The sequence below is a fragment of the Lampetra planeri genome, chromosome 3 (assembly GCF_965212315.1).
Source record: "Lampetra planeri chromosome 3, kcLamPlan1.2.h2, whole genome shotgun sequence".
NCBI lineage: Eukaryota > Metazoa > Chordata > Hyperoartia > Petromyzontiformes > Petromyzontidae > Lampetra > Lampetra planeri.
The window spans coordinates 18,212,686-18,227,200 of record NC_136109.1 but is presented as its reverse complement, the minus strand read 5'-3'; the positions used below and the strand labels follow the sequence as shown (position 1 = coordinate 18,227,200).

At 48.3% G+C, this 14,515-nt stretch overlaps 1 protein-coding gene across 1 annotated transcript in view; it reads left to right on the top strand.

Moving 5' to 3' along the window:
* Positions 1 to 14,515, top strand: part of LOC144739499 (microtubule-associated protein 1B-like) — a 72,254-nt gene that overhangs the window by 36,623 nt on the left and 21,116 nt on the right. Inside the window, exon 3 of the mRNA XM_078622452.1 lies at positions 5,120 to 5,202. Within this exon, the coding sequence (XP_078478578.1) occupies positions 5,120 to 5,202 (83 nt within the window). The remainder of the gene's footprint in view (positions 1 to 5,119; positions 5,203 to 14,515) is intronic.

Sequence of the window (14,515 nt, the reverse complement as noted above, 5' to 3'; positions counted from 1 at the left end):
TTCCCATTGTTTGCCAGAGGCCACGTTTTCGGCCGCTGGAATGACTCGCTAAGCGCGACTAAACCATTTTCTAATACGCCGTTGCTGCTGCTGCTCGTAAACTATGCATTTTTCAAAAGCGCCTTTTGAATGATGAAAGGACATTTGGAGCGATGTTAATAGGTTTGGACGCGCCAACTACAAATCGCAAACAGTGATGGCCGTTGTATTTTTCACAGCGCGGCAAATACAGCAGCACTGTACATCGATGTTGGCAAAAAATAAAACATCGATAGCATTGCCTTGCAAAAGAAAAATGTATAATTGGCTGGTATGACGGACAATGTGGCCCTTCTTCAGAGCAGAGATTGTCAGGGCAGAGAGATTGAGTGGCTTGCAGCTGGAGACTGCTTCATGCCGTGGGGCCCTGGGACAATTTGGAAAGTTTACAAACGAACAAATATGGATTAACATACACAGGTTTTTCTTACATATTTCAATCATGTTAATTCTTACTTTCACGGTGCATGCTTTGCATTAATTCTTTACACGCTATGCTAATCATATGTAAATTATATGCTAATCGTACATGTAAGACTTAACAGAACAAAACTGTACAAATGAAAGAATAGAAACAATTCAAATTAGATGGTATAAATGAGACTAAAAATATTTTTGCGTCAGATTGCAACCCCGAATCACACAAATAAAAATACAAAGAATAATGGTTATTTGGAATTCTATTCTACTTTGCCCAAAGAGGCAAAACTTGAGACGCTAAATCTGTCGGATTTCTGCAGCCCAGCCACCGTTCACAGGCATAATTGCTCGCGTAAAATGTGGAGATTGAAATTTCCCACACGCGATAGCTGGGCGACGTCGATGCGATTGCGTGTGTCGGTGTGTGTCGCGATAGGCCAGGAGGGTGTACATTGCCGGCCAGGTTGTGCGTCGCTCTAAAAAATTACGCAAGCGACGGGTGCTTTGTCTTCTTCCAGCGGAGAGACCTCATCGTTCAGAGTAGTGTGTGGAGGGACGTGGGGTGCATGGGCGTGGAGTGGGAGTTGGAGGGGGGGCGGTCGTGCGAATACATTCGTGTCTGGGCAGACCCACGAGGGTGAGGAATAGCTCCGTATCTTGTGGCAGGAAGGGTTCAACAGCTGAGGGCATATGTTGTCGTACGAGCTGATGGATGTCGTCTGTTTGAGAGTCGTATATCTTTTTTTTCACTCTTTTCTGATGTGTCGCACAGGCTCGCACTACGGAGCCATCGTTTATAACATTTCTGGACAGATATTTTCGTGGCCAAAATTGCTTTGTCACACTTTTTTAAGCAACCGTAAAAAATGTGGTTAAGACCGATTTGTGTTTTTGATGTGGTCAGGTGGTCCGCAGGTCTTGAGAGAGCTGAGCTGGCATCATTGAGATCCTGGGTTTGAATCCTGGTTTCAGTCGACTGCTGTTGAAACTGGGTTCTCAAGTGGTAGCGATTTGATGGTCTCAGGCTGGTCACGAATGAATACACACACAAATGCTGTTAGTTGGCTTAATTCCAGCTCTTGAGAAATTATAAATATCGGTTTGGCTGTTATGCGACAAATATTGCTCTCAAATTGGCATTCAGAAAGTAGCTTTGAATTACAGTATCTACTGCTGTGGGCCATTCTGGAACATGAATGGTTGGCCGGCTTTGTGAGAGATCTGAATGAACACTTCATCTCATGGCACAATGCGAAGCGTAGAATTGGGAGGCAATTGGGGAATATCTATGTATAGTTTTTAAGAGCTGTTTCTTTTGTATATATACTGTACAATGTCTGATACTAGATCTGATAATTCTATACTACTTACTACACATCTAAACACAGTGTTTGTCTTACAGTATTTAATTGCAAATATGCACTGGTCTGCTAGATTATACTGTTGCCTACATAGGGAATTAAACCTTTTCTTGAGCAATTGCAGCTGAATAATTGTATTTTGTCTGCTTTAAAATTCACCAAAGTGCAACATTGCTATTTTTCTGAAGAGCTGGGTTTATTCTTCATTAATTAAATTAGTCGTATGCAAGCATTCTTTTTCCTGTCTCCCTCGCATTGCTGCTATGTAAAATTAGCAATACAACTGCGGTATCGCCGGGTCAGGCAGCAGAGTCATTAAGTGCCTGGCACGCAATCGAGAGTTTTGAGTTAAATGTCTAGCAAACGGTGGACTCTGTTCAATATCGTTTTCATAATTAGTTTATAAGAAGAACATCCAAAAGATGAGGGCATAACGTCATCGGCAGACGGCCGCATGATAAACTAATGCATGCCGATTCGCTGCGGAATGCCGTATTCTGCCGAGCGTGGCTTAATTGGCGCCCAAACAGTGTTCCCGTTTGAGTTCTTGGGCTTTCCGTTTATTATATTTAACGAATGGTTGCCTCGTTTGGCTGACCCCAAATTCAGGTTCTTCATGCGCTGGTCACCAACTATGAGAACCAGGTTTAAAGGTAGTACTAAAAACCAAGTGTTACTCGAGTCTGGCTTCGAGAGGTTTTCTATTGTCTGCCGAGTGCAATGGGGGTTAGCCTGTAATATAGTGATGTGAATAGGTTGTATGGATGTTGAACTTCTTTTGCACCATACGCCGGCAACCGTGCTAATCGGAGGTGCTCATATGAGTTTGACGGATCACACATAGATGGGCCCATTTTGTGCAGGAGATACCCTTTGGTAAAGGCCATGAGGGTTCCATCGGGCAGCAGCACAGGAATTAGGATTTGCACAGGTTATCTGTGCGTATATAATAGAGGTTTTTTTGGATTAGATCGCGTAAATATATAAGTGTCGTTAAAACCCGCCACCACTCGACACAGCCAACTAGTAAGGGTTGTCACGTAACGTGTCGGATGGTGGCAGGTTTTAACGACACTTTTATATATTTAGGCGATCTAACCCAAAAAAAACCTCTATTGTATGGACTTTCTCCATGCATTTAAATGTTTCACCCCCGTGCAAAAACACACAACAAGCAATTGGCCAGGGTTGAGCCTTCCTGAATGCCTGGGTGTGCTTGGTCTTCGAGTTGGCAAGGAGCAGTAAGGAATTCGTCATTCTGTCTGTGCGGAGCTCTGACAGTAGCTCCGTCATATACCACGTGGGTTTTCTCTCTCCAGGTACTCCCACAAACACTCGCGAATGATTATTGGCTAAACATCTCAATGCAGAAGCCGCCGAAAACGGTCGTAAGGATCAGTGAGGCTTCCCTAGGTCTATAATAGCTACGTAGCATATCAAGTAATGACTCCACCATGGATAGACTGTGCATAATCATCAAACGATTTCGTCCCGACGTGTTATTTTAATTGCCATTAATGCAATGCATGACTTCAATTAGACTCTGTTGCATATGCTATTTTTACATGTGGGGGAACAAAAACCCAATAATAATGACAGCGAGGTCTTGACAACGCTGGCATTCGCTCTCACGCGCAATAACAACTACAGAAACATGTTTATGTAATATTAAAATACAGTAGCAGCGCAAATAAGAGCACATTTTCATTATTGACTTTCCTTTGAGAAGTGAATTGTGGTTGTGAGGTGACCGGATAACCTCAGAGGGTCACGGTGATGAGCTGAGATCTTGGGTTCGAATCCAGGCAGTCGCCTCTTGATTAAACTTGATATCTCCAGTGTCGTGATTTGATGGCCTCCGCAACAATCAATAATTATGTCACTCACAAAAACCATTGCATTTATCTCGATTATTACACCTCTTGAGAATTACAAACAATTACTGCCGTGCGACGAATGTAACTCTCTTGGCAGAGTGGGTGGTAACAGACCTGTGTGAACCAGAGGTCAAAATTATTGTATAAGTACCTCTGCAGTCACCGCTTCTAATGGCCATTCTGTTGCAAAAGTGGTTGAACTGCACCGTGGGAGATCCGGATGAGTAATGACTTGACGATGATGGCACAATCGCGATAACATCGGCCGAAAAAGACAGATCAAAAAGAGAATCGTTGCTGTACAATACCCTTTGTCTCGTAATAACTCCCCTCGTATATATCCCCATCACAACTTCCTCCATTGTCTCGTAATAACGCGACGGTGGCGGCCACTGTGAGGGAGTGGTTTTTGTCGCGTTGGCCTAATGAGCTGGAGCTGATGCGGTCTCACCCGTCGGCTGGGGTCTGACACCTGATCCTGCATGAGGGGTATGGTGAGGGAGTGTGATGAGGGAGTGTGGTGGGGGGGTGTGGTGGGGGAGTGTGAAGTGCCCATGCCTCCAAGAAAGCAGAGGGGAGGTGGCACACTGGTGGCTGAGAGGGGGCGTGGTGGGGGGGGGTGGCAGTGGAGATGTAACAGGGATTGTGTGGGGAGATGGGGCTGGAGTGAAGGGCGGGGGGGGGGCTAAGAGCGACCCTCCCTACCCCCACTGTCGGCAGACGCCTGCGAAGAACCGTCCAATCGGCTGTGGTCGCGCGTGCCCAGGCCACGCTGGGATTCAGTCTCCTGCTAGCGAGAGAGCCGGCTCCGTCTGGTGAGGCACAGCAGCACCGCTGCCTAATGTTGCCCTAGAGAGGTGGGTATAGTCTAGACAGCCGTTACATGGGATCGTGTCCCAGACAGATCGACGGAATAAGAGACGGAGACGAACGTACGTTCGAAAAGCCACATTAGCCGGAGATACAAATGACTTTAACCATCCAGGCAGACAGCCAAGCCTGATAGAGCAACAGGCAGACAACCAGTGAATTGAACAAGCAGACAATCGGCCACACAGTTGGTTAACCGTGCAGACAGGCAGCCAAGCGGTCTATCGGAGCCATTCAGCCGGGCAAGCGATGCGGCTGCGCTGGTAACCGGCTTCCAGCTTTTGTTTGGGTGCGAGGCTGTGAGCCGGCGCTTTATCCTCATTAGGCTGATGCCACGGCTGATGTGCCGGCTGCTCTGTCGACATGCAAATCTCGACGGATGGTTGCTGACGTCACTCCCCCACCCGTCCGTCTGCCGCGCGTTCCTCCAGCAGCCCGGCTCGGGGTGCTGGGGGGGGCGGCCCGGGTACCGTTAGGCGCGGGCGAGCGGTAGCATCCCTGTCTGCTCACCTCCCCCTCCGCCCCCCTCTCCCGTCTTGCGCCCCTTCACAGGTGAGAAGACGCTGCAGCATCGGAGCGATGTCCTAGAGACGTCCGTGCTTCTCAACCCCTCGGAGAACACGCTCGTCGGCGAGGTGAGTGCGCGCGCGTTTACGAAGCGATGCTGCACAAATGTGCAGAGGCAGCGGAAAGGTCATTAACTGGATAAATGGAATTGCACTGCACACCAGGGGGACCCTGTTCTCATCTTCGTGTGGTGCTTGGTGTGAATTGCATCGGCACTCCCAATTGGTTTTTCTGTGCCGGTTACTAGGAAACAAATCTCTGTGCCTGTGTGTTTGTATAGACGTGGGAGCGACTGTACAGTGGGTTTGTGCACGGTGCTGCACACTCGGTGGCCTGAGTTCGGTTCCCAACCATGGCTCACATTGGAGAATTGTATCTGAACCAGTCCTGGGCATCTCCTAGGTTCACTCAGCCTTACACGATTACCTGGTGCGATGTCTTAAGCATCAGCCCTGGGGAGACGAAGTCGGCCCTGCGTGGTGCTGTCCACATCACCGCCTCTTGCACTGTCCTCCTCTAGGTGTTCACAAACAGAACTTGCCTCCACGAGTCTGTTCGAGTCTAAACGGCAGTCTTTGTCTTTGTGCTGTGCAGATGTATATTTTTCACGTGCACACACATTTGGCAAGAGAATCGTGGAAAGTGTTGTCCTACCATCGACGGTGCTTTCACGGGTAATGGAAAACTCGATGCAAAAACCTGAGGATATTGCATTTTTGACGAGCTATATCGTATTTTTAATTAATTACATTGTTCTTCACTGGGTGTGGTGCCGAGATGACGTATGTCACATTCAGCTATGGGGACAGCGGTGTGGTGCCTGTAGGAGGCAGCACCGCAACTACACAAATTATTCAGTAATGCTGCTGCTACGTTGGCAGCGGTGCACAAGCACAATTAAACAAAAAAAACTAATCAATTCGTCTGTCAATAACACAGTGGCCTTTAAAGAAAAACCAAATATATGAAAGGTGACGTTTCTGGCAATGGTCCTTCTTTGTAGCACATAAAAGAAGGGCCATTACCCAAAATGTCACAGCTACATTGATGGTCTCTTTGTGGGCTGCTTTCTCACCAGACATTTTACGCTTTTTTCTCACATACACAAAACGAAGAGCCGAATAAAGGGACTGGCTGAACATTTCGAGAAGGATCCACTGTGAACAAGAGGGCTTGAGACATTGTTTGGAAAAGAAGTGTTACATTCTCATGAGATATTAAATTCACAGCCCTTTGTCAATCCAGTGCTGAATGAATGCCTTCCCACACCACCGGTTGTCGGGGTTGTTACTCTGCCACACTGGTTAATGTAGGTGGGTGAAGGGGTGTACCCAGGACCGGCTGAGATGCTACTCGCCGCTCACGTTAGCTGTGGCCGAGATTCGAACTCTGCACGCTGATCTCATTGCGCACTGCGCAAACCTCTCGGCCTCTAATCACGATGTCATACTAATAATATATTATCAGTGCTTGTGGTGTGAAATATTAATCAGGTGACACGACGGCGACTAAAAGAACTCTGCAAGGGCAGCAGTCGCCAGGATTCGGAAGATGAGTTTCTGATGTCAGTGCACATTTCCAGGCCGCCACCGCCTGCCGCTGTCACACTTTTAAAATACGTGACGGGCAGAAACAGCGCCACGTTTAAACATTTAAAAGAATTTCCCTGCATCATTTATGTATGCACTATATAGCGGGCATCGCGTTGGAAAGGCTGCATGGTAAAAACGGGGCCAAAATGGAGTTCACTTTCCCAAAAATGGATTAGGTGGTGGTGGCTTTTTTGAAGTGGGGGAAATTAATTGGCCCCTGTGGGATGAGATGTTTTTGTTTTAAAAGTTGCAGTGGTGGAGCGTTTAAAATTATTTATGTCACCGAAAGCAAAAAAAGGCAACGCAACACCACGTGCGTGGCGGAGCAGTGGCATCGCTTTATGAGCAGCAGCACAGTGAACGTAAAAATGTAGGCCACTGTGTTTGTATGCAGGGTTATGAGAACTGTGAATGCGTCCCTCGAGTCGACATTTTGATGGTGCACAAACAATATATTTTCCTACATGCCATGATCCTCTCTCTTTATTATGTACTCGCGGGAAGTACCCGGCGTTGCCCGGGTAAAAAAGACAGACACACACATCGACTTACACACACTTACAGACATGGACCCACACACACAAACACAGCGACTTACACACACAGATTTACATATATGGACTCACACACACAGACATCGACTTTAGCAACGCACACATGGAGTTACACACACACATATCGACGTACACGCATACAGCGACTCGCACACAAACATACATAGACAACCACACACATCGACCTAAACACACATATGGACTTACACACACATGGAGACATGCACACACATCGACTTACACAACAACAACCGCCATTCGCCACTAAGTGGCGGTGACGTCACCACGACGCTTGTGCCAGGCCATGTGCACCCTGAGGCCACGTGAAGTGTCGAACGCCCGCTGGCAGGAGGTCACGGGGCAGACCCAGGTGCCACGGGTCGACTGACCGAGATGACCGAGATGACTGGCTGATGCACCACCTGTGCCCCCTACTGTGCCAACTTGCTGTGCTTTAGCCACCCGGCGCTCCGCTCGTTGTTGTGAGCGTCGCTCCTCCGCCCTCCGTTGTTGTTGGAGGGCGACTGCCTCCAACTGCCCAGTAGCGTCCTTCACGAGCCTCCTCCACTGAGGCCGATCTTGACACCGCTGGTACCAGTCATCGGCAAGTCCACTCAGCTCCACGTCCTCCTGTACCACATCACTCCATCTCTTCTCTAGCCCGTGCCGCGCCCGTTTAGCCCCCTCGATCCGGCCGAACAAAAGCTGTTTAGGCATGCGGTGGCTGGGCATGCGGGCTACATGACCCAGCCAACGCAGCCTTGCCTGCCAGAGGAGCTCACTGATGGGACTTTGCCCAGATCTTTCAAGGACTTGTGAGCTCCTCACACAATCCAGCCTGGTTAAACCCAGGATGGATCGTAGGCAGGCCAGCCTAAATGTTTCCAACCGGCGAAGATGCTCCACTAGGGGGGTCCACGTTTCGCAAGCGTAGAGAAGGGAGGGAATGACCGTGGCCGAGAAGACCTGAAGCTTCGTGCGGAGCGACAGACCAGGTAGCTTCCACACAGCGTTACGCAACCGATGAAAAGATATTGCCGTTCGACTGATTCGGAGTGAGACCTCTGCTGATAAACTGGAGCCGGTCATAAGCACACTGCCCAGGTATGGGAAACTCTCCACTCTCTCCACAACTGCCCCATCACCGATTGAGAGTTGTGGGGGTGGAGTGCCCGATGGTACAAAATACCCAGGCAGGTGCTTAGTTTTGGTGGGGCTGATGGTAAGGCCCCACCTCTTAGTGGCACGCTCCAGTCTCAGCAGCAGTGTCTCCAACTCCTCTTCTGAATGAGCAGCTATTACCAAATCATCGGCATACATAACGTGGTTGACCAATAGGAAGCCATCCCTTGATCGCACCCGGGCGTCGATCAGCCTCCCATTATATCTGTACCAAATGGTAATTCCCCCGGTACAGCTATTGAAGGCTTCACGAACTACGCAGTCGAAGTAGATGTTAAATAATGTGGGAGCCAGAGGACATCCCTGTCGCACCCCAAGGTGTACAGGGAAAGGCTCCGACTCCCGGCCACGTAGTTTTACCCGGGCCCGCTCACCATCATGAAGGTCCTTAATGATCGTGAGCAGAGGGTCAGGGACTCCGAAAGCACGAAGAACAACCCAGAGCCCAGTCCTACTGATGGTATCATAGGCCTTGACCAGGTCAATAAAGCAGAGATGTAGGTCTTTTTGGAATTCCCTACACCTCTGCTGTAGCAGACGGACAGAAAATATGGCATCTGTGCAGGACCGCCCTTTCCTGAAACCGCATTGGGGCTCCGCAAGCCTCTCCTCAGCGTGCCTAGCAAGGCGATGTTGAATAATCCTTGCCAGGACCTTACCCGGCACACTGAGGAGTGAGATGCCCCTGTAGTCGTTACAGTCGGTACGGTCCCCCTTCTTAAAAAGGAGGACCACCAGGGCATCCTTCCAGTCCTGCGGAACCCGTCCAGTGGTCCAGACTGTTGTTATGATGTCATATAGGGCAGTCTGTGCACAAACGCCACCCTTTCTCAGCATTTCGCTTGGGAGATCATCTCTGCCCGGTGCCTTCCCTGGTCTCAGACTCCGGATCGCCCTCAGTACTTCCTCAACAGCTGGTACCTCAGCCAGCCACTCACAGGGGGTGACCTCTTCCAATATTTGAGGCACCGCAGCCTCAGCAGGGTTATCCCCACTTTGTGCCATGATGTTTTCCTGGCTGAGAGATTTTCCCTCCCCCAGGACCTCACAGAAATGCTCAGCAAATCTGCAAACCTGTTCCTGGGGGTCGGAGATTGGATCACCGTTTTTTCCTCTAATGATGGTAATAGGTGTGGCGCTGCAGGTTACTTTTTTGATGGAGTTAAATAGTGATTTGTGATCGCGGGCCACTGAGGCAGACTCCATCTCCTCAGCAACCCGCGACCACCACCCATCCTTACAGCGCCTTACGGCTCTCCGAACCTCCGAGCGAAGGCTGCGGTAAACCTCCTCATTCTCTGACGTGGGATGCTGTAGGCGATGAGAGTGGGCCTGTCGCTTTTTCTCAATTAACCTGAACACCTCCTCCGTCAGCCAGGGTTTCTGGGGAGGTCTGGACCGCGTACCCAAAGCAGCCATTGCAGCTGCATGAGTCACAGTCTTAAACCTTGCCCATTTACCCTCGACATCAGGTGGAGTGGGGGACGATGCCAACCCCAGCTGCAAGCAATGATGAAATTCTCGCTTGCAACTTTCATCAGCTAGCTGAGACCAGGCCACTTTTGGTTGGAATGGGGTCCTGGGTGTACACCCACCACCGGAGTGGAAGAATGGCAGGCGCATCTTACAGATGACTAGTCGATGGTCAGAGGTCAGATCAGCTCCACGGTAGGTCCTGGTGTCAAGGACATGGGCTCGCATCCGCTGGTCCGTCACTATGTAGTCCAGCAGATGTTCTTGCTTGGACCCGGCATGTATCCATGATGTTGTGTGGATGCGCCGATGCCGGAAGAGCGTGTTGGTAATTACAAGCCCATGGGCAGCACAAAAATCTAGCAGCCTCCTACCGTTATTATTGAGCTGCCAGCATCATGACCAACTCGGGCATTGAAGTCACCCAACAAGATGACTCTGTCCCGAGTGGCCACTTTAGCCAGCACCTGTGACAGGAGGTCATAGAAAGCGTCTGACTCATCGGCTTTGCCTGCATCCCTCCACGGATGTTCGTCTTCGGTGGGGGCATAAGTAACCACGACCACCACTCCTCGCCTCTGGTTGATGGGAAGGCGAGCCCAAAGTATCCTGGGGCTTACAGCTTCCCACACCTCACCGCCACGCTCCCACGCCCCCTTCATTCTTTTGTTCAGAAGAAGAGCCACACCCTGTTGTTTGGCAGTCTCCTGCCCCGAGTAGAGGACTGTCCACCCCTCATGGTGGCAGGAGCCAGAACCGGTCCACCGGACCTCCTGAATGCCACAGAGATCCAGGCGGTACCGGTCCAGCTCCCGACAGAGGAGTGGCAGCCTCTCCTCCGCAGTGAGCGTTCGAACATTCCACGTGGCCATCCGCAATGGTTTTTCGTTGTTTCTGGAGGAGCCCCGAGGGTGAAAATTCAATCTCCTGGCTCCGCCAAATGGGGTTTGGCCAGGAGACGTCATAAAAGCCTGACCCCCCGGGGCCTCCGGCACAAGCTTATTAATTACAGGTTTATGTTTAATTCGTAGTTTAGTGGTGGTTAATTGAAGGTGGAGGGGTTACCAGCCCCTCGCACCCGTCCAGAGCCCCCGTTTAGCCACTGTGGTGGTCACAGACGCCATGAGGGGAGAGGCCAATGGGCATTGGCCCTCCCCCCACAGCACTGCCCACGACAGTGTTGCCCGTCCGGCACCGCGAGGAGGTAGGAGGTTGTTTTGCCGGACTTACACACACACAGACTGACACACACGTACACAGACTGACACACACAACGCTCTACACATAAAGACACATCGACTCGCACACACACATCGACTTATAAACACATAAACATCGACTTACACGCACACATGGACTCAAACACACAAACACATCGACTCTGACACTCACACATGAACTCACACACACACATCGACTGACAGACACATCGACTGACACGTACATTGACTCGCACACACACACACACACATATGGACTTACGCACACACTTGGACATACACATCGACACACACACACAAACATCGACGCACACACAGACGCATCGACTCGCGCGCGCGCGCGCACACACACAAAGAGACCGTTGCTGACACACAGATGGACTCGCACAGACACAAGGACATAGGCACACACATTAAAAAAGCAAGTAAATTGTGAAAAATGAGTTGTCTGCACACAAACATAATTATTCATATAAATGCAAGGTAATTATGAAAAAAATAGGTTTGAATGTACGTAAGTTTAGTGAAAGAAGAAAATGAAATAATATTTTTGTGCACACAAACAATATTACGTTCATATTTCCAAGGTTATGTAAATGATAGGTTTTTATGTATGTGCGTTTAGCAAAAGAAGCAATAAAATGAAATAATATTTTTCTGCACGCAAAAAAAAGAAATGTATTATTTACAAGGTGATGAATTTAAATAATGGGTTTCTATCTACGTGAGGTTAGCGAAAGAAGCAATAAAAAAGTAGTCTGCACACAAACAAAATTATTATGATATTTCCAAACCAATTGCTTTAATATCATTTTTCTATGTATGTGAGGTTAGCGAAAGATGCAATAAAATTGTACTTAACATTACCGTGGTGAGGCCTAGTCCCGTGCAGATTCCGCAGCCTCGCCTAGATTGTGCAGCCGGCCGCGGTGGTTCCCTGGCAGGCTGTGGGCTGGGCCACTCCCCCCGCCCGCGCAACAATAATGACTATCGAAGCGCTATATAATATTAATGTAGGGACTCTATAGCAGTAATTGCACGCATTGGGGTAGGGGGGTACACGACATTTAGAAGAATTAAGGTCAGCGTTTTGTGGGAAAATGTCCCCCTCACCCCGACCGACTTGGTAAAAGCCGTCCCCCCCCCCCACCAAATGCGTGTGACTTGGTACGGTAGATTGCGTGCCATTTAATAAATACATAAGCACAAACTGCACAATCGCTAATTGACGTAATTTTAAGTTCACAGATGGGAAAAGGGAATGGCGCTTGCTCACGGCGGGGCTTACGGCGTATCTTGCTATTTTTTTTTCACATAAACCCCACCGTTGGAGAGCCAAGCGCACGACCACACACAAACCCACAAACGCACACACAATTTTTGACTTTTTTTTTATATATATAGAAGATAGAAGAAGATAGATGAGCTTTACATTTGTTATGTATATTCCATGCCTTTCTCTGGGGCTTGGAACTGTACACAAAGAACTTAACTAATTGGTGCGTGTCGATTCACCGGTTTAAAATCGACCCTTCTATTCATGATACATGCATCAATTTGTGCATGTAAGAATCACTTATTTCTCACCACATACTTCACATGTAACCAGTTCACGTGACCCCTGCAGACAAGAGGTGCTGCATTACAATATAAATGTTTACAATGAGATATGTTTTTAATAGAATTACAACCTGGAACCATGATGGGGACAGAATTGATACAGGCCCAATGCATACTGTATTTGTGAGGTTATTGCAACACATGTAATGTGGAAGACTTGTAAACGAAACCCCCTGTTGTGAATTGGATGACCTCATTATTTCCTGCTACTGCCAGTCGTTGAGTCATTGGGGTAGAGTGTCCTTGTAGGGGGGAGGGGTACAGGGGGGGGGTTATCTTGGGTTATGACAAGTTTTTCCTGTGAGTGATGTAACCTCCGTTTAACACGTAGGTTTTCCTGACTAATATTCATAATAAAGGTTTTTGGGTTAGATTGCGTAAGTATAAATGTGTTGTAACCCTCCACCACCCAACACAGCCTACTACGTCAGCCCGACGGTGTGTTGGAGAGTAAATCATTGTTGATTTACTCTCCAACACACCCTTCGGCTGAAGTAGTAACTAATTGCCGCGTTGTTTACGCGACAAACCTTACTGGCTGTGTCGGGTGGTGGAGGGTTACGAGACATTTATACTTACGCAATCTAACCCAAAAATTTTGATTATGAATGATGTAACCTCACTTGTGCCCCCTTGTAATTGCCATGATGCACGGTTGCCTCATACAGCACATGAAGAGGCTAAGAAGGAATGGTGGCTGTTAGAGAGAGAGAGAGGTGCAGGTTGTATCATTGCGTTGAGCCATAAATTAACATTGTTTCTTATGATAATGAATACACGCATATGATTGTGCTTGTGAAAATCGATTATGTATTATTAATGCAAAACGATAAGCCAGTATTAGGTTTCAGTTTATCGAGCTAAAAAGGAAACTGTACAGATGAAACAGGACAAACATATATATAAGAAATACAAACGAGACATTGAAAAACAAGATGGAGAAACAGATTTTTTTAAATTAAGTTTCAGCCCCAAACTGTGACGATTCATCCCAATGATCATGGGGTGGATGCATTGTTAAATTCCCAGTGAGTCGAGTAGCCTCAGAACACGAAGACGATGACTGGCTGCTAATGTGGCTATCCAAAGCCTGCTCCCAAGCTGTACGGTCTGGAAACGAAAGCAGCTTGGTGTTGAATGCAGGCCGCAACAGCTGACTTGAGTAAAACAAAAGTCACGTGCCTGTTCAAACAGATGATGGGGGGGGAAGCGTTCATCTTCATTGAAGGTCTTTGGCTAGTTACGGAAATTCCACATTCCTTTGGTGGAGACCAGCATATCTGTCGACTAACGACTGTTGACTCCTCGTGAAAGTGGTATTCATTCGTATTGGCCTCAGATGATGTCAAGCTCTGACCCGGATTTGACCTCGTGACCTTTTTTTCACCCTGTGAGTACAGCAGTATGAGGTGCAATATTATTATTTAGACGCTAAATAAATCAAGATTGTAGTGTTGTATTTGTGGAAAATGCAATGCATAGATTTTCATCAGTCCCATTGTTAGATGAAGCCCTCCCCATGCCTTTCGGTCATTAGGGTTGTTACACCATACCTCGCCACGATGGTTGGTGTGGGCTGGAGAAGGGTTTGTGCCTGGGACCAGTTCAGATATCACTCACCGCTGGTGTTCGCCGTGGCTAGAAATCGAACTCGGGAAGTCAGGTCGCCGTGGTTCACTAAGCATGGCACCACGGTTTCACCCCATTGAACAATACAAGTGGTCTTTTCAGAAATGCGAG